The sequence below is a fragment of the Athene cunicularia genome, assembly GCF_003259725.1.
Source record: "Athene cunicularia isolate RWA chromosome 4 unlocalized genomic scaffold, athCun1 chr4_part3, whole genome shotgun sequence".
Classification (NCBI taxonomy): Eukaryota; Metazoa; Chordata; class Aves; order Strigiformes; family Strigidae; genus Athene; species Athene cunicularia.
The window spans coordinates 4384852-4410041 of NW_020799100.1; the positions used below are offsets into that span (position 1 = coordinate 4384852).

At 42.4% G+C, this 25190-nt stretch overlaps 1 protein-coding gene across 4 annotated transcripts in view; it reads left to right on the forward strand.

Moving 5' to 3' along the window:
- PASD1 (PAS domain containing repressor 1) overlaps positions 1 to 25190 on the forward strand; it is a 105523-nt gene that overhangs the window by 51988 nt on the left and 28345 nt on the right. For all 4 annotated transcript variants that reach the window (XM_026848482.1, XM_026848481.1, XM_026848479.1 and 1 more), the window contains exons 2-3: positions 23442 to 23533; positions 25058 to 25114. In XM_026848482.1, coding sequence (XP_026704283.1) covers positions 25083 to 25114 — 32 coding nt within the window. In that variant the 5' untranslated portion in view covers positions 23442 to 23533; positions 25058 to 25082. The remainder of the gene's footprint in view (positions 1 to 23441; positions 23534 to 25057; positions 25115 to 25190) is intronic.

The following is a 25190-nucleotide window of genomic DNA, read 5'->3' on the forward strand; positions in this document are numbered from 1 at the left end:
AGACAGGTCTGGGGGTGCTGGGGATGCTGGGGTGGCCGGGCACCGGGTTAGGGACCGGCTCGGGAATAGCCACGGGACCGAGCACAGCTCAGAGCTGCGGCGGGGTTGGAGGGGGAGAAACCGATTTACGGGAGGCTAAAGCGGGCCTGATGGCAGTTGTCTCCTTCTGTCTTGGATTTCTGTCGTTTTGGCAATGCGTTTGTCTGAAAACACGGTGGGGAGAAACCTCCGAATGGAGTCTTGCGCCTAAAGATAGCATCTAAAATCCAGGTTGAAAAGTTACTCCTCCCACCAGGGTTATTGTGTCATTTGCTTTTACAGACTGTTTACATTAGGAGAGGGGAATTATAAAGGGTTTGGAAGTCCCTCACAGGTTTCAGCTGTGGATTTGTGAATGGTAACTCCAAGCCTCGGTCCTTACAGGCAGAAATTGCAGACTGATTGCTCTGGGTAGCTTGCACTGGAAGCACAGTTCAAAGCTGAGCCCTGCGTGATTCATAACTGAAGTGTCATACGCGCTTTAGAGAGCACTTGTCCTTTGTCAGATGTCACACTCCCCAAAGGCAGGAGGCTCCTGAGCCATCCGAAGTGGATTTTGGGAAGTGCAGCACAGCAATCCCTTTCTGGGGGCAGAACTGGCACCTGAGTGCTAAGTAGCACTGATCCCTCAATGAAGTTGGCTGCTTCAGCAGGGGAGCAGCCCTGCAGATAATGCACCTGCAGTCAGAGCTGTGCAAATGTCCCGTGCTTCACCCGTGCAGTAAAACCCGCGAGGGCAGGGTCCTTTATTAGCCCGAGTTTATTTTGTCATGTGCAGTGAAAGCGGCGGTGCTGATTTGAGTAATGGGATGAGACGTTCTGGTGTATAAATGGGAGAATCTCAGGACTTGCCTCATTTTTAGGCAGAATGACAGTGCTCCCCTGACCTTATTTTGCTGGATCGCTGCTCGCTAATCCCTAGCTCTGGAAATGGGAATTTGCCTTAAAGAGGCAGCTCTTCGTGTTTTTGATACGTAGGCTTTACAGTCCTCATGGGTCCTATGACTGTTTTTTGAAGCAGCAGATAATTTCGGGAGTCTGCAGAGTGAACCCCTTGTACTGAACGTACTACAACATATGATGTTTTGCTTGGGAATTGGTGTAATTTTTATAAACTTCATAGGCTGCAATGCCTTGCCGTAGTTACCCAGTCAGAAAAATACATTTGAATTTTTGGTTTTCCAGAAACTGTATTTTTAAAAAGATGACTTTCCTGTAATGTGCTGATCAGAGTAAACCAGCGTGTCAGTGAGGCGTGGCGTCAGTGAGGAACGGAGCACCCTGTGCACGGATGCGCCATAAGGACGGCACTCGGGGCTCTGTGGCTGACAAAGTTCTGACAAATGCAGCGAGCGCTGACGAGGAGAGGGAGGCTCAGGAGTTAAGCCAAAAGTGGAAGTTTGTGTGGAAGGGAGGCATTTGTATCTCTTGGGCTAAATGTGTTTACTACTGAATCTTTAGAATTTTTCTGTAAGATGTAATAGGAAAAATGCAAATGGCTTGAGGAGTGGTTGCTTACTGCCCATTCATTCTGTTCATTTAGAGCTGTGGATGAGAGTTGTTTGATCTAGAGGAAGAAGTAAAATTGGTTTGAAATATTTTTGATAAGCTACAAACTTAAGTGAAATTTCGCAGGAAGGTATGTGATGGTTCCTGGGTTTTAGCCACTCAGACTACGCCTGTATTACGTTATTTTGCTGGTTTAAGACATACGTCAAGTACTCAAAAATAGCTCAAGGTTAAAGATTAAAATTAGCAAATGAGTAGTTCATAATTAAAGTCTCACAGTGTTGGAAGCAGCATTACATTTCAGTCATACGGATGTTGAATCCAATTTCTGCGCATTAGTAGTATCAAAAAACTGGTAGGATGTCTTTACAGTTTGGAGCTATGGCTTGTCTGTGCACAGAAGTTGCATTGTTTTGCCCTAAATTACACAATCTCTCAAGATTCACATGTAATGATATAAAAGTTTTAATGCCAACATAGCTTATTCCTTCAAGACTGGGAGAGTAAGCTACATGCCCATACCAGAACAATTGAATCCAGGCTTGTACTGGAGCAGTTACTGATTCTAGTGGAATAATATGGCTTTAACCAAAATAGTAAAACCTATAAAACCCAAAATAGTGTAGGCTGGTCTTTGCTGGTATTATTAAAATGATACACCTTTGTATCGCTTCAGTTCCAAATCTCTATTAAGGAAGTCAGGCAGGTACAAAAACTCTATTTATTTGTTATGACCCGGATGACACTCTCCTTTCATGTGAATCTTTGTTCACCTAAGGCCATGTTCTGCTCAACGTGCTCCACGTCGTCCTGCTTCAAAACCAATGCTGTGCCCTGTTCTGCTGCCCAGGCTGAGGACATTTCTCTTTTTTCTTTATTGTTCTGCTACTTTTGGTGCATGGAGGGCTGTGTAGCACAGCATGAGTTCTTGCCCTGTGACACCCCTGTGCAGAAGACCTGCAAAAGCCTCTTTATGATTACTCCAGTCTCTCTCGAGCCCCAATTTTACATGAGGTTGAGGTGGTGGCAAGGCCTTGACAAGCGCTCTGTACACAACTGGGCTTGCTGGCTGCACATCTGCTTGGCCTCAGAAGCACCAGATTCAGTCAAACTGCAGAGGTGTGTGCAATTAATGAGAGACTTTGACCTACTTCATATTCCGTTATTGGTTTTGGCCTTGTCTACATGGGGAGATGACACCAATTTGGTTTAAGTCTGTTTTTAAAGTGTTTTGATTAACCTGATGTGACTTTGCATGAAGACATTCTTATTTTGGTTCAAATGAACTTGTTTGGGTTCAACCAAAACCTGCACTTAGTTAATTTACACAGAACTGAAATTAGCCATGCCCAAATTGAAAGGAGAACTGGTGTCTCTAAATAATGACACAACTTTCTCATGAAAGCAGAACCTCCCATAGAATCTGGAACAGAGTGTAATTACTAACAAATCTGCAGGAGACTGAAAGATATTCAAAGCAAAGTAAAAAAAAAAAAAAAAAGAAAAAAAGAAAAGAAGCAAAACTTAAGTATCTTAGTAAGACAGATGAAGAAGTGCCAAGAATCCCAGTCCAGGAATACTGAAAGCAGTGGCGCACCGCTTGCATGGCTTGCAGCAGGGCTCTCCCATGGCTCTTCAGCTGCAGAAGAGGGGAAGCATTTGTGTCCTGTACACAGAGTCCCTATACAGTCAGAAAATGAAAAAGCGATGCAGGGAACTATAGGCCTGCTGGGTTGAATAGTACACAGTGTCTCATGACGTATTTTGTAGGAAAGAATAATTAGACATGGAAATAATGAGGAAGCAGGGTAAATTACAACAAGATTTTATCAAAGATGGATTGTGCTAGTCTAATCTAACATCTTTTTTGTGTAACAGATTATTTAGGTGGGGTAAGGCCAGAATGTAAACCCAAGTGTTTGATACCGTGTCTCACAGGACATTATTGCTTAAAATGAAGATGGTGGTTCAATACAAGAGTAAAAAGGGGGAAAGGGAGCTGGCTAATGAAAAGATACAGCAGTTGCCTGCAAATATGTTGTCTGAATGGAGAGAGGTATTCAGAGAGCGTCATCAGGACGGAGAGAGATTAGTGCTCTCTCCCTTGGGACGAGGCTTGTGCCTGTTGAACGGAGCGGCTCTGGGCTGTGGGTAGGGGCTGGGTGTGTGCCCAGAGCTGTGCGGGATGACACAAAGTTGGGAGGTATTGTCAATATGGAGGAGGATTAGATTATCATATGAAAGGAATTTAGATGACTTTGTTGATTGAAGTGATAGATATAAAATGACATTTAATAGTCCTGAGTGCAAAGTCATGCAAAGTTTTAAGCGTGGAGAGTTGTAACAAGAATTTCCAGTGTGAAACAAGAGCTTGTCAGCTCTCCGTGACAGAAAGGAGAGATGTGGATGCACTGGCTGGTCAGGAGACACCTGCGAGCAGGCAGTGAGGTACAGCTCACCGGTGAAGGACACCGATGACAACCTTGGATATCAAAGGGACATAATGTGAGGGATTCAGGGAAGTCTGATATTATCATTGTACAAATCATCACGCAAAAGCTGTCTGCTGCTCGTGGAGTAGCCCACTGGGATTTTGTATAGCTCTTGACACCACAGTCAAGAAAATGTTAAATTAGAACTGTGGGAGGGCTAGAGGTGTGGTTACACAAATGGTCTGTCTGTTGTATCAAGGGAGGTTAAAGAGTGTTTAGCTCTGACCAGTTGAACAAATGAAGGGGCAGGTTACAGTAGGTCTTTTTATACACAGCTGGGACTAAATAGCAAGAAGGCGGAAAAACTAAGTCAAAAGAGCATGCACACAAGATCAGATTGTCTAAGTTAGTCATGAATAAATTTGGATGGGAAATGAGAAGAAAGCTTTTAGCTACCTAAAGACTGAAGTTGTGTAATAGTCTTTCAATTAGGGTAGTTTTGAGATAGATCTTGATAATCTTATGAAAGATATTATACAATTAAATTAGAGAGTTCCTGGAGATAGGAAATTTAGTTTGCAGAGTTAGTCCTTTGGTCTCCGTTGTAGTTGTATTTCTAACGTAAGGTTGAAAGGAGAATGTACCTGGTTTTGTTTGCACTATTAACCCCGTACATCAAGGCTCCTGCTGTTTTGTTGGGAGCCAAGGCAAGAATGAATTTTCCCTGTTGCTGTAGATTTGAATCTTTTTTTCCCCCATATTTGCCTTCCTCTTAAGCACTAGATGTTGAAATTGTGCAGTGCAGAGACTCCTTGTAGCATTAGATGGTCACAATTGCCTGCAGTTTTTTCTGGCATGCTCCCTAGTTTAACCTGTTCATCAGATTTTGGGCCAGAGAGACGTTTTTCCTTCAGGTTATGTTGCCAGTGACTGTATTGTACTTCATGATATATTTTTCTGGGATCTGTTGCTAGTGTTGTCTGATGAACTTTGTAAGGACACAAAGACATGCAGTACTGTCAGGGATCTTCACCTGCCTTTTTCTGTGTCGCCACACAGTTTAATCTTTTGTGCTTCTGTTGTGTGTCATAAGTTTGTTGTATGATGTGAGGATGTGTTCTGGGTGTCCTGGTGCATTTCAGCAGGTTGATGAGATGTTGTGAAGTAGCCATTAATAGTGTTTTTCGGAGACTGGAGTGCTGGGGCTGATGCTCCTTTTCTACCTGATATTCCTAAAATAAGTTGCAAAGCTGGATTTTAAATCAGCTCTGCTCTGATGCTGATCAGAGCAAAATTCTGTGAATTGTGCAGGATAACCTCTAGGAGAAAGAAGTGATTGCTGACCATTAGTGATGGATTAGTAATTTTAAAAACATCATTTTTTTTTGTAGGAAAGCTGGATGCATAATGTGCATCTTATTACAAGAAAGAGAGAAGGAAAGAAAAAACAAGTGACAGAAAGCAAACAGGCTAGCAAGAAGGAAAACAGCTTGACTTAGCCTGAAGCAAAGATCACATACCTGCTAAGTTGTCTGTAAAGAGAAATTGAAATATGGGAAAATGACAGTGCAGATGAGGATAATATTGAGATGGTAGAAGAGGAAGTGTGTTAACCAGACTCTACAGAGTTGTTGAAATGTGTTGAATCATCTGACTGTGACTTGTGTTCTTAGGCAAACACAACTGTATAATTGATTAATTTGTCAACATTTCTTTAGTGCATAACACTATGGTAACCAAGAGGTTCACTAAATCTTGTCACAGAGAACACTGTAAAATATATCTTTCCTTAGGAGTGGGGGAGAGAGGCGGAGCAAGACCCTGGAGCTCTTAGCTTTGGCGGACTGATACACACACACACACGAGTACACACAGGCAAACATGGGCAGCTGGAAACAGCCTCCTGTTGCTGGTGTTGGAAGTGAGCACAGGAGGGTTTGCCAGTGACGTGCGTGTTCTGGATATGATTGAAGAAGTGGCACTGCCTAACAACTGCCTCGAACGCTAGTGCTACCTGACCTTTGCGGAGCAGATGGACCGAGGTCAACGGTGCCACCCTCCCACCAGGTCCCTGTCACTCAGGGATGCTGAGAGCAAAGGGCTTGTTCTTCCCGGCAGCGCTGCTCACGCGACGTGGAGGGCTGTGCCGCCCTGCACGCCACGCTCCACCGGCTTCTGGGACCTCAGGCCTCTGGGGCTGCTTCTCAGGGACCTGTTGCATGAAACAGAAACTTGTGGCATTTTACACCGAGTACCCTGGGCTTGGCTGGTGGCGGTGTTGTACCTGCAGTTGCCACCCGCGGCTGGCTGTGCCCTGGCGCTGGGCAAGGCTTTGGCGAGCCCCTCTATTCCCCAGGGCAGTGCCACGGCTCAGCAGAGACTCACCTGGGCCTCTGTCTCCTCACGATGAGGATTCCCCCTCACCTACAGGGGATCTGTAAGTCAATGCGAGGTGCTTTGTTGAATGCCAGCCATAGGCAGATTGATTAATTGATTGACTGATAAACACAAAGGTGTGTTTATTCTTGTTTACAAACTGCCCAAGCTTACGCAAGATTTTTGCGTATGTAGCAACGGCAGGAATCATATCCATAAAAATGCTAATCTCCTCTCTTGCTTCATCTGTTCAGCCCACAAACACACGCATACACGAATGCTTAAAAGAAATTAATAAGGTTTGTTTGTTCTCTTCAGGGCTCAGCCTTCTTTAATCTTAACTCACAGCACCGTGTGGCACATTGCTTCAGGACAGTAAAGTTTTGACCATAAGCAATGTACTCTCTAAACCATTTTTTTTGATAAATAAATGAACAATAGATGAGCTGATAATAGCTCCCATTGCCATTAATTATTTTAATAGACATGGCAGCATAATAGAAAGATTTTCAAGCAAATGCAGAGGCTTTTTCTGAAGGGGGATGAGAGGAACTCCTGGCCCTGATGAAAGCAAAGGTTGAACTTCCAACAACTTCTGTGCAGTGAGGATCTCTCCCAGAGCATCAGCCAAAGAGAAAAATAAATGCCTCTGGGAGTCAGCCCTTATGTTTAGGCTGCTTATAGCTCTACTGCACAAACTGCAAATATGTTGTTATGTGTAGAGGAGGATGCTGTGTTTGGTCCACTGTTGGCTTGTCACAGCAAACGCAGCAATTAGAGAGGCTGTAATAGCTGGGGAGGGTTACACCCCTTGCTGAGGAAGTTTGGCCATAAACCTGTTTGTCCTGTCTCTGAGTGCAACGTACACTGGCACAATTTACAGTAAATTAAAAATATTCACCTCCATCAAACTGTTTCAAATCAAATTTTATTAAGTGTGTGTTAAGTGAGTCATGTGCAGCAAAAAGGCAGGACTTTGGTTGACTCTGCTACTGATGTATGTGTTAAAGATGAATATCAACAGCTTGCCTTTTCTCTCAGACAGAATAATTGGAGTGGCTTCAGTTTTGGGCGGGCTTTTAATGGCAAGGACACAGTAGCAAATATTAATAAAACAGTCTTTGTGCTAACACCTTTGTGCTTAGCACCTACATTTTCTATTTAATGGTGCTCATTGCAGAGGGCTGAGCCTTGTCATTAGGGAAGACAATGTGTCAACATAGGAAAAGTGAGTTACTTTATTTTCTTTCTTATAAGCTCTGGGGTTGGCCTCCCACATGGCAGCAGTCATGTGGAGCCCTGTAATTGCAGAGGGAGTATGCATTGGCCCTTGCGTGCCAGTCCTGGAACAGACAATTCTCATTGTTTATTCTGCTGGAGCATGGACTTATGTGAAGCTAAATCACTTTCTTATCTGGGGCATCTTCACACCTCTTGGGACTTGGCTCTTCAACTGCAAGACCTCCTGGTATCTATGTCTCACCAGGCCCAGAGCCAGAAGTCTGTTATTTGGGGAAGTTTGCACAGCTCAGGAACCCTTGCTGAAAACTTTATTAAGTGAGAAAATTGTCTAAAACTCCATTTTTCTACTTTCTAGAAATAATTCAGAGTTTGGAAGGAGAGGGTCCCAGAAGAAGGTTGTTAGAGTATATATGATTCTGCAACAGTCCTGGTATACTGCCTGGAAAGGGCAAAGATCTGTTGCCCAAAATGGGAGAGGAATAAATAATATGGACTAAAATTGCCACCAACCCATTTAGAAACAAGAAATGAGGCTGAATCAGAACTTTGTCTTATCCAGAATATGTTTCGAATATGGAACTGAATTCCTTATCTTGGGTATATTAATAAGGCAACTAGTAGAGCTATCAAAATCTAGAGTGTTAGATTGGTAGTTTGTTGGTAGCAGGCTGTTGTGACTAGAGCAGAATCTCTGTTTTCCCTTGAGGGATGGAAAAAACTAACGCAGAGAAGACCAACTTCTGTGTTTTGATTTTTTTTTTTTTTTTTTTTTGAAGGAAAGCATATGAATATTAATAAGTGATCCAGCTGGAATAGCATCTTTCTTAAAAATTGTCCTTAGAGATTGTGTATTATAGAAATAGTGTATTATATTAACACAGATTTGATTGCATGGTAAGTAAAATTTTCTAAATATAAATCACCATCTTATTTCAAAAGCTGCAGTGCCGAGGAAACTATTCTGGGATTTTCTAATATAGTCCGGTTTGAATTGTTTGAAGAAGAGATATCAGTGAATAAATCAGATAATGAGCTGCTTTACATAGAAGGCATAATGCCTATTTATGATGTATAGAAGTCCTAAGAGAGACGAGTTGTCAGTTTAATCTTCTTTGGATTGTGTTTGAAATCTACTTTTATGAGGCATTCCTGACTCTTCCAGAGATTACCGTTCAGACACTTATATAGACTTCGTTTGTATTTGATTTACAGCTCTACAAGGTTCTCTACAGGCAAATGCTCATTTTCTTCAGTTGTTTTTATTTGATTCCTTGACCCTAAAGTAAAATTTGTAGTGATTATAGGTGCTGTCAAAAGTTTTCTTCTGACCTAGTTGCTCTTGTCAGAATTCAGGAAGCAGTGTTATCTCAATGGATGCACCTTACCAGAAGGAGCAGTAAGACAGATCATCTGTCACTGGCATCTTTGACACAACGCTGCAGAGCTTTGCAGTTGACCTGAGAGGGATGAAGATTACTCCCTTGCTCTGTGCAGCAGTGAAGAGTATGGAGTTTGGAGCCACTGCAGTAAATACTTCTTTTTCCTTCTTTTTTTTGTAAGTTCTTGTCATAAGCTTCCTGTGGAAAAGAAGATTGCTGGATGAATTAAATCAGACTAGCTAAACATTAGATTTCTCTCTCTAACAGTGCATTGTCATTGACTGTTTACCCATAAAACAGCTATTTCTTGAGAAAAAATGTGGAATTTATTTTTGTGTCTTCCCTGACATGAACACTGTGCTTTATTAAGGAATCATCTCATTCAACTTTACTAGTAGCTGATTTTTCCTCCCAGCTTTGCAACATTTGTATCAGCTTCAATCAAAGCATCCTGATGGGGAAATATTGCTGGAGGGATGACATGCAGTGCTGGACTCTGGAGGAGCAGAATTGCTGCTCTGCATAGAGGAAGCAAACAAATGTGAGATATTAAAAACTTTTGACAGGGATAGAAAGATAATTTTCAAGACAATTCTGCGTCAAGCTCTGCTCTAACTTCTATCCCCTGACAGGCTTCCTAAGCCCTAGGTCATAAGGTTAGAGAAAATTGTGGGCTGATTGTGTCATCCTTCATCTATACATACAGAACTTCCCAATTGCAGTCAATCGCACCCAGAACTGGATAGCCTGTCGTCACCCTCCTATTAAGCATGACTGTTTCTAAAACATTAACATTCATGTCAGGTCTAGATATGGATCAGCACAGGCTTAAATCATTGTCGGGAACAGATGTGAGATACCTAATCAGTTATTTCCTAAGGAAAATGAGTTTGATTGCATGAATAGTTGTAAATATTTCATTCAGCAATTCAGCTACTCCAGCAATGGTAAACAAGCTTCTGAGGCTCAAGAGAAGCATTCTGTGGTACTGTACTTGATTTCTTATTCATTTAAACTTTAGTGTAGGAGAAAGCATCTTAGGTACTTCAGATTACTTTTTGTGACAGCACTGATCATAACCAGGGGCTCACTTTGAAGAGAGCCAAATATGTTTAACCCTAATAAACACAGCCAGCTTCATCCTGGTTTACAACGTGCAGCTTTTGTCCACAGGGTGAGCACAAAGCTGCAGATTTTGCCGCTGGGACATGATCATGGCACAGGAATGAATTTTGGCTTCGGTAGGAAGATGACAGTCTGAGCACCAAACCCTCCATCCTCTGCTTCAATTTTGCTGCCGCCCATGCGATGCCAAGCTTTGGTGGTGAGCACAGACCTTGGTTGGGAGTTGAGCCAGGACTAGGTGCCCTGTGCCCCTGTTGTGCAATTGCTCTGCGATAGCTCTGCTGGCTCTTGGAAGCATTGGCTATACATAAGCAATAATTAAGGACACGGCTTTAGTTTCTTATTTGTTTTGCACTTCTCACTTGTTGAAAACAAAACTGAATTGAATTGGAAGAAACTTTAATATTAAATCAGGATGGGTGTCATACTAATTTCAGTGAAGCAGACAGGAATTTTAGTACTGATCTTTTGCAGAAGGGTTGATGAGAGGAAGAGAAGGAAGGAGGAAGTTAGCTTTTCTCTCTGCCTAATTGAATGTTTTGCCTGTTTGAGTTTTGGCTAAACTATTGTATAATTTGCTTGTGATTTTTAGAAGACGTGCACAAAAGCAGTGCATGAAAGAAGGAGGTTGAATGTACAGATGATATTTGCCTTTCAAACACAGTGTGAAATTTTGAGGAAACTGGGACTGCCAGCTAAAGGTCATGGGCATTTTTAACTTCTGCTGCTGGCTTCATGCTACTGCGTAGATGTTTGTCAGGGATCTTGCTGGCCTTGGTGGTATTATGTAGTCAGATTATCACAGAAACAAGCTCCCTTTTTACCCATGTGTTTTTTATGCATGTACGTTACAGTTTGATTCTTTCCATCAACTGGTTTTAACGTGTGATTTCTTGGCCAGCTTAATTTTGTTGTGTTAAATACAGTATGGACATTGTTAATATATGGATATGCAGTTTAAGGTGCTTTGGTCAGGAAAGCCCTAGGTAATAAAATTAATGTGTATCCTAATTCTGGAAAGCACAAATAAATCCCACTATTTTCACCCACAAATGACACAGATCATTAATGGATCTGACTAAATGAAGGGCCAAGCTCTTCAGTGCTCTTTTCACTCTGTCCCAGGTGAGATGCGATCTCACACTGCAGCCTTTTCAGCTGGCCTGGTCCCTCACTTGAAAACCAGGGATCACAGATATCTATACGTACAAATCCACCATCCTTGTCAGCCACATCCATACACAACCAGGATTGCTCAACAAGATGGCAGTATCCATCACTGCTGCCATTAACTTAGTAGAGGAGTGTTATCCTTTGAGAGAGGTGGACCCATGTCTAATTTACTGGTTGTACCGGAGTCTTGATTTTGACTTGTACTAGGAGGATTCTTAGTACTGGACCATTGCAGATGTGAAATAAAGGATATTTTAAAATGTTCTGCATGCTTGCATAATTGTAGTCCATAGACAGCACTTAGATGTCCAGAAAAATCCTCATATCCTTAATTTCAGGGATGCCTATTCTTGTGGGAAATGACCAGTTCTCTGTCCTGTGTCTTCCCTTGGTCGTCGGCGAGCAGTCTCTCTCTGTGTGCCTGTCTGTGCTGCAGCAGGCAATGAGGGACCCAGGCAGAGTGGCTGAAGAGACCAGAGCCTCTTGGAGGGCACGATAGCAGAAACATTGCTGTTTGATCCACTTCCTTTCCCACCAGTCTCTGTGTTTACTCAAATCTTTTTTACATGAACATTATCTGGGAGGGACACATCTTTTCCTGTCTTAAATAGTCAAAAAAAACCCCAAATGTCCAAGCGAACCTCTAAAGTGAAGTGGACATTCAGTGGTGCTGAGTCATATTTTGTTATTATGGCTGATTATCCAGCCAGCCATGCAAATAAACTGCAAGGGAAAAAAAAAAAAAAAAATGTTTGTGAATATCTTATCTATGACAGAATGAGGCCTTGGGTCTTTGTGCATAATATGTGTTACAATAATGACCTAGTATGCAAGTGTTCCAGTGACTGACATATTTGCAGTCTAAAGAAGATAACAAAGTAATGAGAGAGATCTGTGAATGTTTTATCTTCTTTTTTCTTCTTTCTAAAGGAAAGTTTTGCTTTCTCATTGTATTTCTAGTGCATATCAGTGTACCATGCTGAATGATGAATATGATTGCAGTTAATTGTTTAAATAGTCTTTTATTCCTGAAGCTTTCAAAACAAATAACCATCTTTTGAGGAGGTAGTTGAGAAGTGATGTGGGCAAGATAGTACAAAAAAAAATTGCATGTGAAGTTAAAATGCTTCAGAGAAGAGAAAGAGAAGGGTGTGGGGAGTGTTTTAAAGAAAGAAAACTGGTTATATTGCTAACAATACCCATAACAAAAGTGGCAGTAATTCTTCTTGAAAAAAATTTGTAAGCTTCAATAGTTCAAATCCATCCTTGGTGTAACAGCGATGGAATTACACTTGGATCAATTTATTTTCTGGTGCAAAAGTTTTCTAGTGTTACTTAATGCAAATACTACAAATAAGCATGACTTTGTCCAAAATGCATTTGCTAGCTGTATTTATCATCATTTTTCTTCACAGTAAACAAGAAGAGAGATCTGTAGAGAAGCTCTGGTAGCCACAGAAAATATTTTGCATCATAGTGTCTAACCAATGCCATTATGAGCTATTCTCAGTTCAAAGAACTGTTCTTTGGGGCAACTGAAACACAAATGTGTATTTGGTGTTTTTGGACCCTTTGCTACTGCATTATATATTTGTAACGCAGGAAGTAAAACACTAGACGTAAAAGTGCCACTTCAAGACAACTGTGAGTGATTTTGTAAATTCTGAGTAATGAGGTGAGTTTTCTCACAGTAATACTCGTTTAGCCCTTGTTCATACACTTGAAATGAGTGGGCTCAGGCCTTATGAAAGATGTTTACTTATTCAGCTTTAAGGCCCAGGCCAAGAAATAACTTGATCTGATTAGCTGAGTTTGAATAGGAACAGCAGCAAATAGAATCAAATGAGTGTGAACGATGCTGCTGTGCTCACTATTAGAAAAATATCTGCCAGCTGCCCTTGTGGAGTATAATCCTGCAAGATGCTGATGCCTCCAGTTCCCATTGCCTGAGGGAGCTGGGCCAGGGCACTTCAGGCGTGCGGCTCCCATTACTCACCTTAGTCAAACAATGGTTTTTCTCTGAAATCCTTCTTTTCCCTGTTATATAAAGGCTGATTCTTTTCTACCTCCTCTTTCTTGAAAGGCTTTTGACGCTTACAGGGACTGGGTGCATTGCTGGTTATTCTCAGCTGCAAGATTACAGAGATGGCAGCAGTAAGGTCAGTGGGGCATGAACACAGCTCAGCTGGAGAGCAGATGTGCGCAGATCATTTAAGGAAAGCAGCTGAAATTCTGGGAGCCAAATGAGGATAAGACAAATTTTGAAATGTAGGGGCTTTGTTTAAATTCCTTTTGACTTGTGTGCACATTATACTTGGAATGCTCGACAGTTCAACACACCAAGAGGGTGAAGAGGTTTCTTATGCTTGAACTCGGACGCGTGAAGCCAAAGATGTAAAATGAGGTCAGTTAGCTTGGCTGCAGCGAATCCTTTGATATTCATTTAATGAATAAGTAGATAAAATTCTAAGTAAGCTTGCATGGGAGACTGAATTTTAACTACTAAAGCTCTTTATAATTTTCTCACATGTGTTTTACATAGACTGGACATTAGGCAGGATTTCTTTACCAAGAGAGTGGTCAAACACTGGAACAGGCTTCCTAGAGAGGTGGTTGATGTCCGAAGCCTGTCAGTGTTAAAAGGCATTTGGACAATGCCCTTAATAACACACTTTAAATTTTGGTCAGGCCTGAAGTGGTCAGGCAGTTGGACTAACATGATTGCTGTAGGTCCATTCCAACTGAAACCTATTCTATTCTATTCTATTCTATTCTATTCTATTCTATTCTATTCTATTCTATTCTATTCTATTCTATTCTATTCTATTCTACTCTATTCTACTCTACTCTACTCTACTCTACTCTACTCTACATTTTAATTGTTCAGCTAGTGCTGTTCCACTTCTGCTGCAATACCACTGCAGATCTCCTCAATCTGTTTTCTCATTTCTTCTTTCTCTGAACCAGAGGTGAGAGGTGGTCTGGCTCTGGGAAACTCATCATTTTGGAAGTCTTTAGGTTTGAGATTTGGGTTGAAGTCAAGAAGATGAGCTCCGGATCAGGCACTGAATTCTCCTCTAGTATAGGCAGGCTTTAAATCTGGTTCAGAATTATCTCTAATCCTTTAGTCGTAGTATTTCCTTTTTATGAATAGCTTCCTTATGTATTGAGTTCCAGAAATTCCAGGCTGGTGATACACATGGGAAACAGATTGTAACAGAGAGCAGATTAAATTACTCAGGTCTAGGATTAGTGAGGCAGAGCATTTTTTCTTCATGTTGTTTGAAAAGGGAGAAGAATCTTCTTTCTTTTTTTTTTATTTATAGGAAGAAGTTTGAAAGCAAATGACTCTGAGCGGCCCTTTCATTGGTCAGTCAGTGATCACTTGTGGAAAAAATAACGAACTGGGGTTTTCCCCCCTCCTTCATTTGAAAATCAGTTCTTACCAGTGCTGCGTATTTAAGGGAGTTCTAAGACTATAGTCTTAGATGCTTCAGGAAGCTTATTTTTAGGAGAGAAGACTTGACTGAATGCCAATAGACAGAGCTAATCATCAGGACGTCTGGCTTCACTTCTTAAATCTGCTGTGTGACCTTGGGTCAATGATTCAGGTCGAGCTTTTCCAAAACAAGCATTATTTGTAGGTGCTAATGCTGGGTTTCAGCATTACTGAAAATTAGGCTGTAACTGCATTTACTGTTTCAAATTCAGCTCCCCAAAACTGGGACACTCGTAAAAAGAGACAGAAGTAAAATGTGTGCCCCTGTTTCCTCACTTGTACAACAAGGATGGCTGTTTATGGAGTGTGCCAAGGCTTCCTGATGTAAAAGTGTTAGTGAAGAGAAAGGATGGCAGCAAGCTGCTTGCAAAGCATCAGAAAATTAGACATTGTTCCTCAGAAATCGAAGGATGTTGAACAAGAACCAGACTTCCAAGACTTCCTACTTTACCAGCCAAAGGGCTCCCCAGACCGTGTAGAGGACCAAGCAGATCTAAGGAAGCGCAGAAATGTCAGAGTCAAGGCTAGCCAGCTATCTGCAGACATCCAGCCCATCCAGCCACCTCCCTGCCCACGTGTTGCCCAACAGCAGCAGAGTTGCCCTTTCTTGGAGGGGAGATCCAGGGGTGTAGCACTGAGTGTGGGCAGGGTAGTGCAGGTGTAGCAAGTCATGTGCTTCCAGGAGGCTCTGATTTGCGTCACGTACCGTCGGTCTGCATGCCGGACAGGGGCAGACCTACCTGTGCAGGTGGGGATCAGCTATGCTAAACATCTGGTCATGTAGTGAAAGAGTCCTGATAGTATCAGGCTCCTTTCATTAAACAGGCTAGGGAATTGGTAGACTCTTCTTGCTTTCAGGGATGACAGGAGTGTAACAGCACTTTCACAGGTACATCCTGACTCCAAGATTGACTGTGTTTGCTTTCGGGCTCTGAAGTGAGCTGACACCCGTTTACAGGGGAATGGCCAGGGGAGTACTGCATGTAGACAGAAAATGTTCAAGTTTGAAAGAAAATCCTCCAGTCCACAAATAGCTCCCACCATCTGCTGGTCCAGCAACCTGTGAGCAGACGGGCTTTGAAGCCAAGTCATACACAGTGTTTTTCTCCTCACTGGAGCAGAGCACTTTGGAAGTGTGGTCCTGGAACCACCTATGACCCACTCCTGACCCAGTTGAAGGCCCCTGCTTTTACTGTGCAAGGCAAGCAGTCCCCAGGCCTTAGGTTTATATTTACATTATGAGTTCATCCTCCAGCACAAGCAAACACAAAGCATAAGTGCTCATCTCATCTGTACCATCCTCAAGCATCTGAAATGCAATTTATATACAGGACTGAGGAGAAAGGCAAAGAAGAAAAAAGTCAAAAAATGTATCATTTGAAGAGAAAAAGTGAACAGCTAAGGACATGAATGCCACGATTGACTCTTTCAATGAACTGGTAGTTGCTGTGGGTGTTCTCTTGCTGAGAAAAGTAGAGGAGAAGGTATTTAGTTTAATTAGATAGCTGATTTTCTTTGTTGTCTAATGATTACATTTATTCTGTGCACAGGGAGAGCATAAGGCATAAAAGTAGGTAGTTGAATGACACATAGACTTTGTGTAGCTGTCTGCTTGGGATGAGTTTCACCCGTAGTAAATAGAAGACAAGAGGAATTACAAGAGGGATTTCAGGGTAACACATCCAAACAGACAGCTTTGATGTGTTTGTCCTAGTGTCTACATAGTTGCCAAAACAAAATCTGAAACCGAAAAAAAGGCCCAGTGACCTCACAATGCCATAAATACAGTTGATGCAAGCTCTGTCCTTTTGATGGGAGTAACGCACAGCACCTCCCAGGGAGAAGTTTCAGCTGGTGATCCCTGAAGATGGAGCACAGGGTGTTGGGGTGCCCAGCACCCACTTCATAGGCAGTTCTGCAGTAGGTGCAGAAGCTAACACTGTCAAGGTAGCAGAGAGTGTTGGTTTCTTTTAAAACTGTTCCTAGCTGTTTTGCTATGATAGTGTTGAAACTATTCTGAATGAAACCCTGAAATTAGTCAGAATTTCATCAGTGGGTTTATGATCAGATGTTGTCCATATTGTTTAAGCTGCAGAAACAATAGCTTTGGGTGGTTTTTTTTTAACTTGTTGAGCCACTCTTTTTATTGCTGAAATTTATTAGGCTAACCTTCCCACACACACACCCCATCCTTTGTGATTTGCCAGAGAAGTGAATATGATAGAAAGTAGCCTGAGGCATGAGAGAGGGAGCTCTGCTCACCTTCCCTTCTCCTGCACCCAGCAGGAAAGGTTACTTAACTCCCAACATCAGGAGGTGAGCAGTGCAAGAGTCACGCTGAATGTCACCACTGCTTCCCTTGCTAGAAATTGCTCTTGGTATTTTTTTTCAGATTGCTCTGAAGTAAAATGTGTGTTTATAGATAATGTGTGTCTGTGCACTCACCCCCACACACATGCATTTGCACCATCAGGATCAGTCATGAGCAGAAGCAGAGCTTTAGGGGTGTTCGTATTTGCTGGAAATTTTGGAGAGCGTTCTGTTCAAAAGAGTTCTGACTGTTGGATTTCAATATTACTGCCTTCTCTTTAGCTCTATGTGCCTTTCCTGGAAATGGTATCATGAAAACACGAATCTCAATTTCTGCTGAAGGATTAACTGTGGACAACTGCCCTTGCTCCCATCCTACACAAGGGAAAACTGTTATTATTTGAGGATTATTTGGTTCTGTGTCTGACTGAGTCAGGTGTGTTACAGAATCGTTTATAAGTTAGATATCATCATTTCATGCTACAACACACATTTACCTTTCCTGTAGTAATGGAACGGCTGCAGATGAACACAGGTATTCTATTCATCCCGGACTGTGGAAGAAGCATTATTGATATATGAGTTTTTATCCTACCCTGTTTGTGACAGTAGAAGTATAGTTTGGTACTACTTAGGGTCGTGAATCAGCAGTTCTGCCTTTTGCCATGTTTTGAGATTTTTAAGGGGCTATTAGACAAATTGATGGAATTAATTAAATTCATACCCTTCTTGTTACAGAAACCCTGGAGACATTTTAAATAATATTCTACAATGTTGTATCTTCACCCTGCAAGGTTCAATAATTTGCTGGAACAGAATACACTTGGCCAGCTATTTTTTTCCAGGATCTGACAAAAATCCTAGAGAACAAAATGTCCCAGTAATCATCTTTTCTTTTCGAGTGTCTGTTTTCCCCCTTTCTTTTGTGAGAAAACAGCATATCCTGGTTAAAAAAAAAAAAACACCACAAAAACCCCCAACACACCACCATTGTTCCTCCCTCTATCTTTCATTTAATTTCTGTGCTGAATCACAGTGTTCTGATATAGCCTTTTTTATGGTGTAATTGTTTTGTATAATCCATTTTCTTTGGGCACCTCTTAGCTTCTCTCTGACGCCGTTACTACTATAATGAATGTAGTCATAAATCTGTCACAGGTAACAACCTAAATTTAGAGTTCAGTAAACCAGGAGAGTATGCTGTAGATAAGTGAGCGCATTGAGATGCAATAGTATAATAGTGGCACAAAAAGTTCACTTCTGACAGATTGACGAAAGAGGACACAGAATATTTGGTCCCCTCACTGATTTACCATCATTACCCATGTTCCAGTAAACAAAGATGCTGTATGAAAGTATAGGTTCAGTCACGGCGTGTCACCCCCAAAGAGTGAAGGTTAGCTGCCACAGATGAGCGTGCTGTAGTGGGCCCTTTCCCTCAGCCGTCCCGCGGTGGAGATGTGGGGTGGTGTTTCTGTGAAGGAAATTCCAGTTCCTCTAAAGAGGCAAAGGGTCTGAAACTGGCATTAAGAGCTCTCAGTCAGGACAGGACCCAGCGCTCCTGGACCCGGAGCAAGGTGGTGTGGGAGCCAACCATGTTGAAGGCACCCGTTTAATCCCCACCAGCACAATCCCTAAGGTGGTGTGTCCCTAAACAGACTTTGGCATGCCTCTGGGCAAACCAAGAGTTCCCACAGTTAAATGGCTGATTGATTGTCGGTACTGAGATCCTTAGAACATTTTTTTTCTCTTTTGAGAAGAGGAAAGCAAAGAACATGAAGATAAAGCAGTGGAAAGGTGAAAGCAGATGACGTAAGAAACAACAAGATGGAGAGAAAGCACATTCAAGGAAGATCCAATTCTCTCAATAGCAAACTAATGTATGCTAAGTAAGGGGGATAAGTGAAAGAAGAACAGGAAAGAGTGAAGAACAACAGAAGGCAAGGTATGGCAAGGAAAGGAGAGGGTAAAATGCAAGCAGAAAAAAATTAAGCAAGCAGGTCAAATAGTGCAGAGATGCAACTCCTTTGCCACATGTTTTAGCCTTTGCATTTCTGTGTCATGCTTTCACACTGAGCTGTGGCGTGGCAGCAGCCAGGCAGTGCTGGATGGGGTACTCCGGCAGAGAGTCTACAGAGCAGCTACTGCTGCTGTTGCCCACTTGCTGTAGCACTGGGACAAAGCCTGCCCAGGAACATTTGTCCTGAAGGTGGGTAAGTTTGTCATCAAGTCGCAGAATCACAGAATTTTTTTCCATCAAGGTTGGAAAAGACCTTGAAGGTCATCCAGTCAAGTCTGTTCAGTATAAGAGAAAGGCTCTGTTCAGCAGAGGGCTGTGAGAGCCACTGCCGTGGCTTTGCCCTGTGTGATGGGCGAGCGCCCGCGTAGCCCAGCGGCGGGTGGCACAGGACGGGCGGCAGGGCTGTGGTGCTCCAGGGCACCAGCCCAGGCGACAACCGCTTCTATGCTAAACAGCCATAAAGATTCAGTGGCACTGTTTGGTTTTTTTAAATGTCATTTACATTAGCATCTTATAATTGAATCAGTAGCACTTTACGGAAAAGGTTAAATTCTGCCTTTTAAAAATTAAATCAGCTGTTTAGCTGTCAACCACAGTCATGCCCTCCTGTTGCCTCAAGAAGAATGAAACATTGGCATATTGACATATAAATCGTATTGCTGGAGAATGCATTAACTCTCTTATTTATGACTGCATTGTGCCACAGAGTGATGCATCTTGTAATTGGGGGCTCTCTGCTGAATTCATTGCATGTAAAATCCATGGAAATCATTAGCACATCACATTTCCGTAATTAAAATATTTCCTACAGCATAGATTTGAAGACTCCCTGACTGCTGTACATTACTTAAATGCAAAATTTTATGAAAATTTAAATATAAGCACAACAAAGTTTTTATGCATGGAGAATATTTTTAATTAGACTCATTGATATATTTGGGAAAAGCATTCAAATTAGCTGGGTTGACCTATGAAAGCTTTATTTGGTGCTGATCACAAAGAAATGTGCAGCATTACACTCCTAGAGTGATCTTTGCCTTGCCGTCAGTGATATAACCAAATAATTAAAATTAAAGCTAGAATGAAGCATTCATAGGAACTGTTGGTTTCAGGGGATAATTCTTACTAATGTGATATTCCATTAAGAGTTATCCTAAGGTAACGTTAATATTTTGGTGATTTGCAGCGAGCCAATAAATAAACATTTTTTTTTAGTCGGAAGTTTGCAGTTTTAGATAGCTCTTGAAGTCAGACAGTTCTGCAAAACAAAGAATTTTAAAAAAATTCCCTCTCCCATTCTCTCTTCAGTAAAAAATACACCAGAATATTGCAGATAGGAAGCATGGAATGGTGCTTTAACTATTAGCTGTGTGTCTGAGAAGTCCATTTGTCTTGTTAAGGCTGTCATACTACATTAGCCTTTCTGTAACCCTGGAAACAACCTCCAATGCGGTGATATTTGAAAAGTCTAAAACATAACTTGCCCTTAAAATGCTATGAGTGTTTTTTGAGACTCCTGTATAAAGGAAGAAAAAAATCTTTTCCCTTTACAGAGGGCAATAAGCAGTGATGGATGTGCATTTCTTTGTGAGAAAGTTGATCCACACCTGTTGTAGGTGGGGTGAAAGATGATGCTAGCAGCATGGGCAAGTGTCCTCTCTCTTTACCTGCGCATAGAGTTCAGAAATCCTTCTCTCCAAGTGTTGCAGGAGAGGATTTTCAGGAGGCAATAAATAAATTTTGATCCCTCTGGTTAATACAGTTAAGGTCAAAGAGATTCTATCTGGAGCTATTTAAAATACTCTTAACATGTAGACATACTGCTGTCTGTAGTGCTAAGTGCCTTATCTTGCTGAGAAGTGTATACAACCCTTATGAAACTATTCTTAAGTATTCTGGTTACTATATTTAGCTCTGGCTCATAACAAGACAAAAAGCACTTAGCTAAATGTAGTCCTGAAGTGCTTAAGCCGGTTAAGAATATTTTGTCCTTAGGTGTCTTCTACTAAGACTTTTTGTAGCTCACCATCCTGCTGTATCATGCAAAAAGCTTCTCTGTGTGTTTGGGCCTGTGAATTCTCTCATGATCACTTATTCTGTTAGAGCCTCGAAGTCTGGCGTTGACTGAGGACATCTCTCACGTTCAATAGGAGTGTCCCATTGGGACAGACCCGGGAAGCCTCATTCTCTGCCCCTGGCAGCTTGCTGCGGCAGGATGTGATAGTTGCTACTGGAGAATCTGGGCTTCATTTCCCAGCTTAGACTCAGTGAGCATTAACTGGTCTGTTGTCTCTCTCAGCAACCAAACAGCTTCCCTCAACTTACTGCTATTCAAACTGGCTGGGAGGGCAACCACATGTACAAGGCAGAAAAATCCTTCAGGCTTCCCAGGGGTTGTCAGTTGTTAGGCAACCTGTGGGCAGTGTGAAGGTTTCTGCATAAAGCTTTGCACTCATAAAGCTCAGGAAGAATCTTTAGTTTGGCTGAATTTGTGTGTACTTAAGCCCATACAGAAGAAAATTTTCCTGAAAAATTGTGATAGATCTGTTTATTCACAAGCTTTTTTTATACTTTAACCTGTTGCTTTAAGAAGAATTTTCTTTATACCTGCGTATCTCCAAAATTATTACAAGTTAGCAAAATTTCTGTATAGGTCATTCTTCTAGTGGAGAAACAACTGTATGAGTTGAATAAAGCAGCACTGACCAATGAGCAACAGTGATTAAGATAAGCAACTCAGTTCCATGATAGCTCAATAGGGTAACAAATAAGATCACACGCTCCTTTTGAACTAGGATAAAAGCTCGTAACTTGACCAGTGTATTAGGGCTGTGAGAACAGCAGCATAGCAGATCCACCGTGTTTAAACTCGCTACACAGATGTTCTCAGTTGCAGCTACACTGAGGATATCAGGAGTTGTGTGAGTTTTTTTTTCCCTGGAAGTTCATGTTCCAAACTGAAAGTGATCACTTTGTCCCAACTGCATTTTTTACTGATTGACTTACCATTGAAACACATTAGGTATTTTATATGTTACTCTCATACTTCTGTTATGTCAGGAGGTTGAGGCCTCTTGCAGGTACCTTCCATATTACTGTTTACAATGACTGTATCACACTTTATCTGAGCCAATTTTTTTGAGCAAATGGACTGACATAATTTCGTTTAGCTGCAATGAGCAGGAATTTGGCTCGTTGTCTCACGATACTCACATAAACCTCCCCTACAAAGCACTCTCACAGTATCACTGGTTGGGATCTGTGTTGCTCACGGTATTTAGCAGCAGCCCCACAGTGCCAGCCCCTACCCTGTCCCAGCTGCCCTTCCCCGCGTGCCTGCCTGGCGTGTGTCTCTTGCAGTGGTTCTTCAACCACCTTCTTGTGTTTCCTCCCTTTGAGGTGTTTTCACTAGCTGGAGGAACAAACAAGCTCTTTCTAGTCTTTTACATGATCAAAAATGTTGAGGTATGTTTGCTCGTTCACCGTGGTTACAAATATGTCATCTCTGGTCGTGGCAGCGAGTTTTTTGTGGTGTCTTGAGCTGATGTTAGCTTGTACTAATGGTAACAGATGAAACAGCCATGAACCTGGGTTCAGAGCAGGGAGGTCACTTTAAGGGCATCAAAAGCTTGTTAAATTTGGAAGCCCAGCACTTGGCTGTTGCTGAAGATATTGCTGTCCATCATGAACAGTCTGGTTACATTCATGTCCTTCCTGAGAATGAGGCTCATCTGAAGCCAGACAAGTTTCAACAGTGATGGTTTCAGGGATGTGAGCACTATAGTGTGGGTGTAGTCAGGAGTTCAGGATGTTCATTAGTAACTGTTTAAACTGCAAACAAAAAGGAGATGTGTGTCTTGTCAGTAGCAAATCTTAATGGGAGGCCTTAAATCCATCCGCAGGTGGGTGATTGTGGCTTGAGCTGACCACGTTCACCTCAAAGGAGAGTTTTGGTTGCATGATTGGGTAGATGAAGGATGGATCATACCTGCTGGTTTTCACAGCATCCATGCCATGTAAACTTTGAAGGGACTCCAATCAATCCTCAGTGGCCCCAAGCTAGTAGGGCCACTCCTCCACCCTGCTGGGCCACATGGCTTTTTGGACACAAGAGGTCAAGTTGGCCTTCCCAGGCTGCTTCTGTGGATGCAGGTGGTGCACACAGAGCCAGGAGCCCCAGAACATGGTTCCTGGAGGCTTTGCTGAGCTTTCACCAGTTGTACTTGAGCATGTTTCTAACTTAAGAGTGGTAGACTTTTTCAGTTTGAAGTGATTGCTGCTCTCTAGGCTAAGTCATCCTGCAACTGTGTTTTAACTGGATTTGCTTTTCCTTTCAGGATTAATTTTTCTCCGTCTCTATTTACATGGTGATAAGAAGTGCTAATCTCTCTCCATCAGTCTGGACTGATGAATCTGAGGAATAGAACAGGTAATTTCTAATTTGGCTTGTAGCTTTCAGTGTTTCAGGCAGTGAGAACCACTGAATGTGGTTCTCCATGAGGAGGGCCTCATGGAGCATGCATATTTTGGGACAAAAGAAATCATACAGTTTCTTCTGCCCAGGTCATCTGCAGGGTGGGAGATTCTTGCCCTGAAGCAGGAAGGGAAGGGAAAATTTTTGTAGCTTTTACTGTGAGCAACATCTTTGACTTTCTGTCAGTTCTGGGTAGTTTTATTTCATGTTACTTTTGTAGCCACCAAGTTGTTTGAGCTTGTTTGAATTGTCTGAGCAGTAGTTTGAGAAGGGAAAACATTTGAATATACCCACTGAAAAATGCCCCTTGGGTGCTGGGCAGGGTGGGAGGTGAAATGCTCATTGGTGCTGATGCTGGGGATGGGTGCAAATTCCTCTTTGGAGGTGTCTGAGGGGGGTGCAGCCCAGCAGAGCTGACCCAGACGACGCAGTGTGGAGTGGCAGCAGCTGTCTTGACTGCATCGCTGGCTCCCTTGCCTCGCACTTAGCCCATCTGAGTCACAGAAAGCTAGTCATCAGTGAAGAAGCTACCCTCATGTTGAATTTTCCATCATTTCACGGGGGTTGACAGTACCGTGTCCTTACTGAGAGTTGTGGCCAACTGTTCTCCTTACCTGTGCTGCAGGAACAGTTAGATAAGTAAAGACAGCAGCCTGCAATGACTGCTGTGGTGCAGGAGCGTACAAAACCCAGGGAACCTGGGTCACATTCCCTTCTTTTTCCTGGTTAGTGCCAGATGAGGAAGCTTTAACTTGAAGTCGTGAGTATGAATCCTAGTGGTAGGACACAGCTCAGATGAGATGGTGGAAGTCCACCAGCACAAGCAGCAGTCATTGGCTGCAGGATGCTTTGGATGAACCTTTCTATTATATCATCTCTTAGATGTCCTCATAGTACCCTGCTGTTGCCTAATACTAATCCTTTGGGAGATTAGCACAGTTTCCCTCTTCCTCCTATGCCCTTCCACTGGGTAAGAAAGCTCAGATGCTTTTCAGGCATTGCAATGCTTGAAATCAACCGTCAGCCTGTTTGACTTCCCCAAACAGGACCAGGCACAGTGCTGTCTGGTACAGACATCAGAGTCAAATCAGCTCTCACATTAGTAGAGGAGATGCTGATTGCTATGCAGATTTGCAGAGGAGATGCTGATTCCTGTGCAGAGTTCAGTGTTTCAGCTGGGTTCCCCATCCTGTGGCAGAGGGGAGTACAAAGGCAGGCTGAGGGGCTGCTGGCTCTTAGCTCTTTCTAAAATCATGCTTATTATAGCTGTATGTTTGGGCATATAGCAGCGTTTTCGCTTCTCAAGCCTCAGTAGCTGAGAAAACAAGCAAGAAACTACATAACAAGAGTGTAGTTTGGGAAAGGGAAGATTGAAACATGCAGACCGTCATAAAGTACAAACCAGTAAGCTCTATATTCTGCCATCCTCAACAATGTCTCAGTAATATGTCTCTGTAAATAATTCTCTTTTCCTTCCAGAGCCCTGTGTTGTGTAAACGAACTGATGGATGAAGATGAGAAGGACAGGGCAAAGAGGTATGAAGGGATGCACAGAGCACAGAGAGTGGAAGCTCTCTTAGGGGAGAATTGTAAATGCTGTGTTGTCCAATGC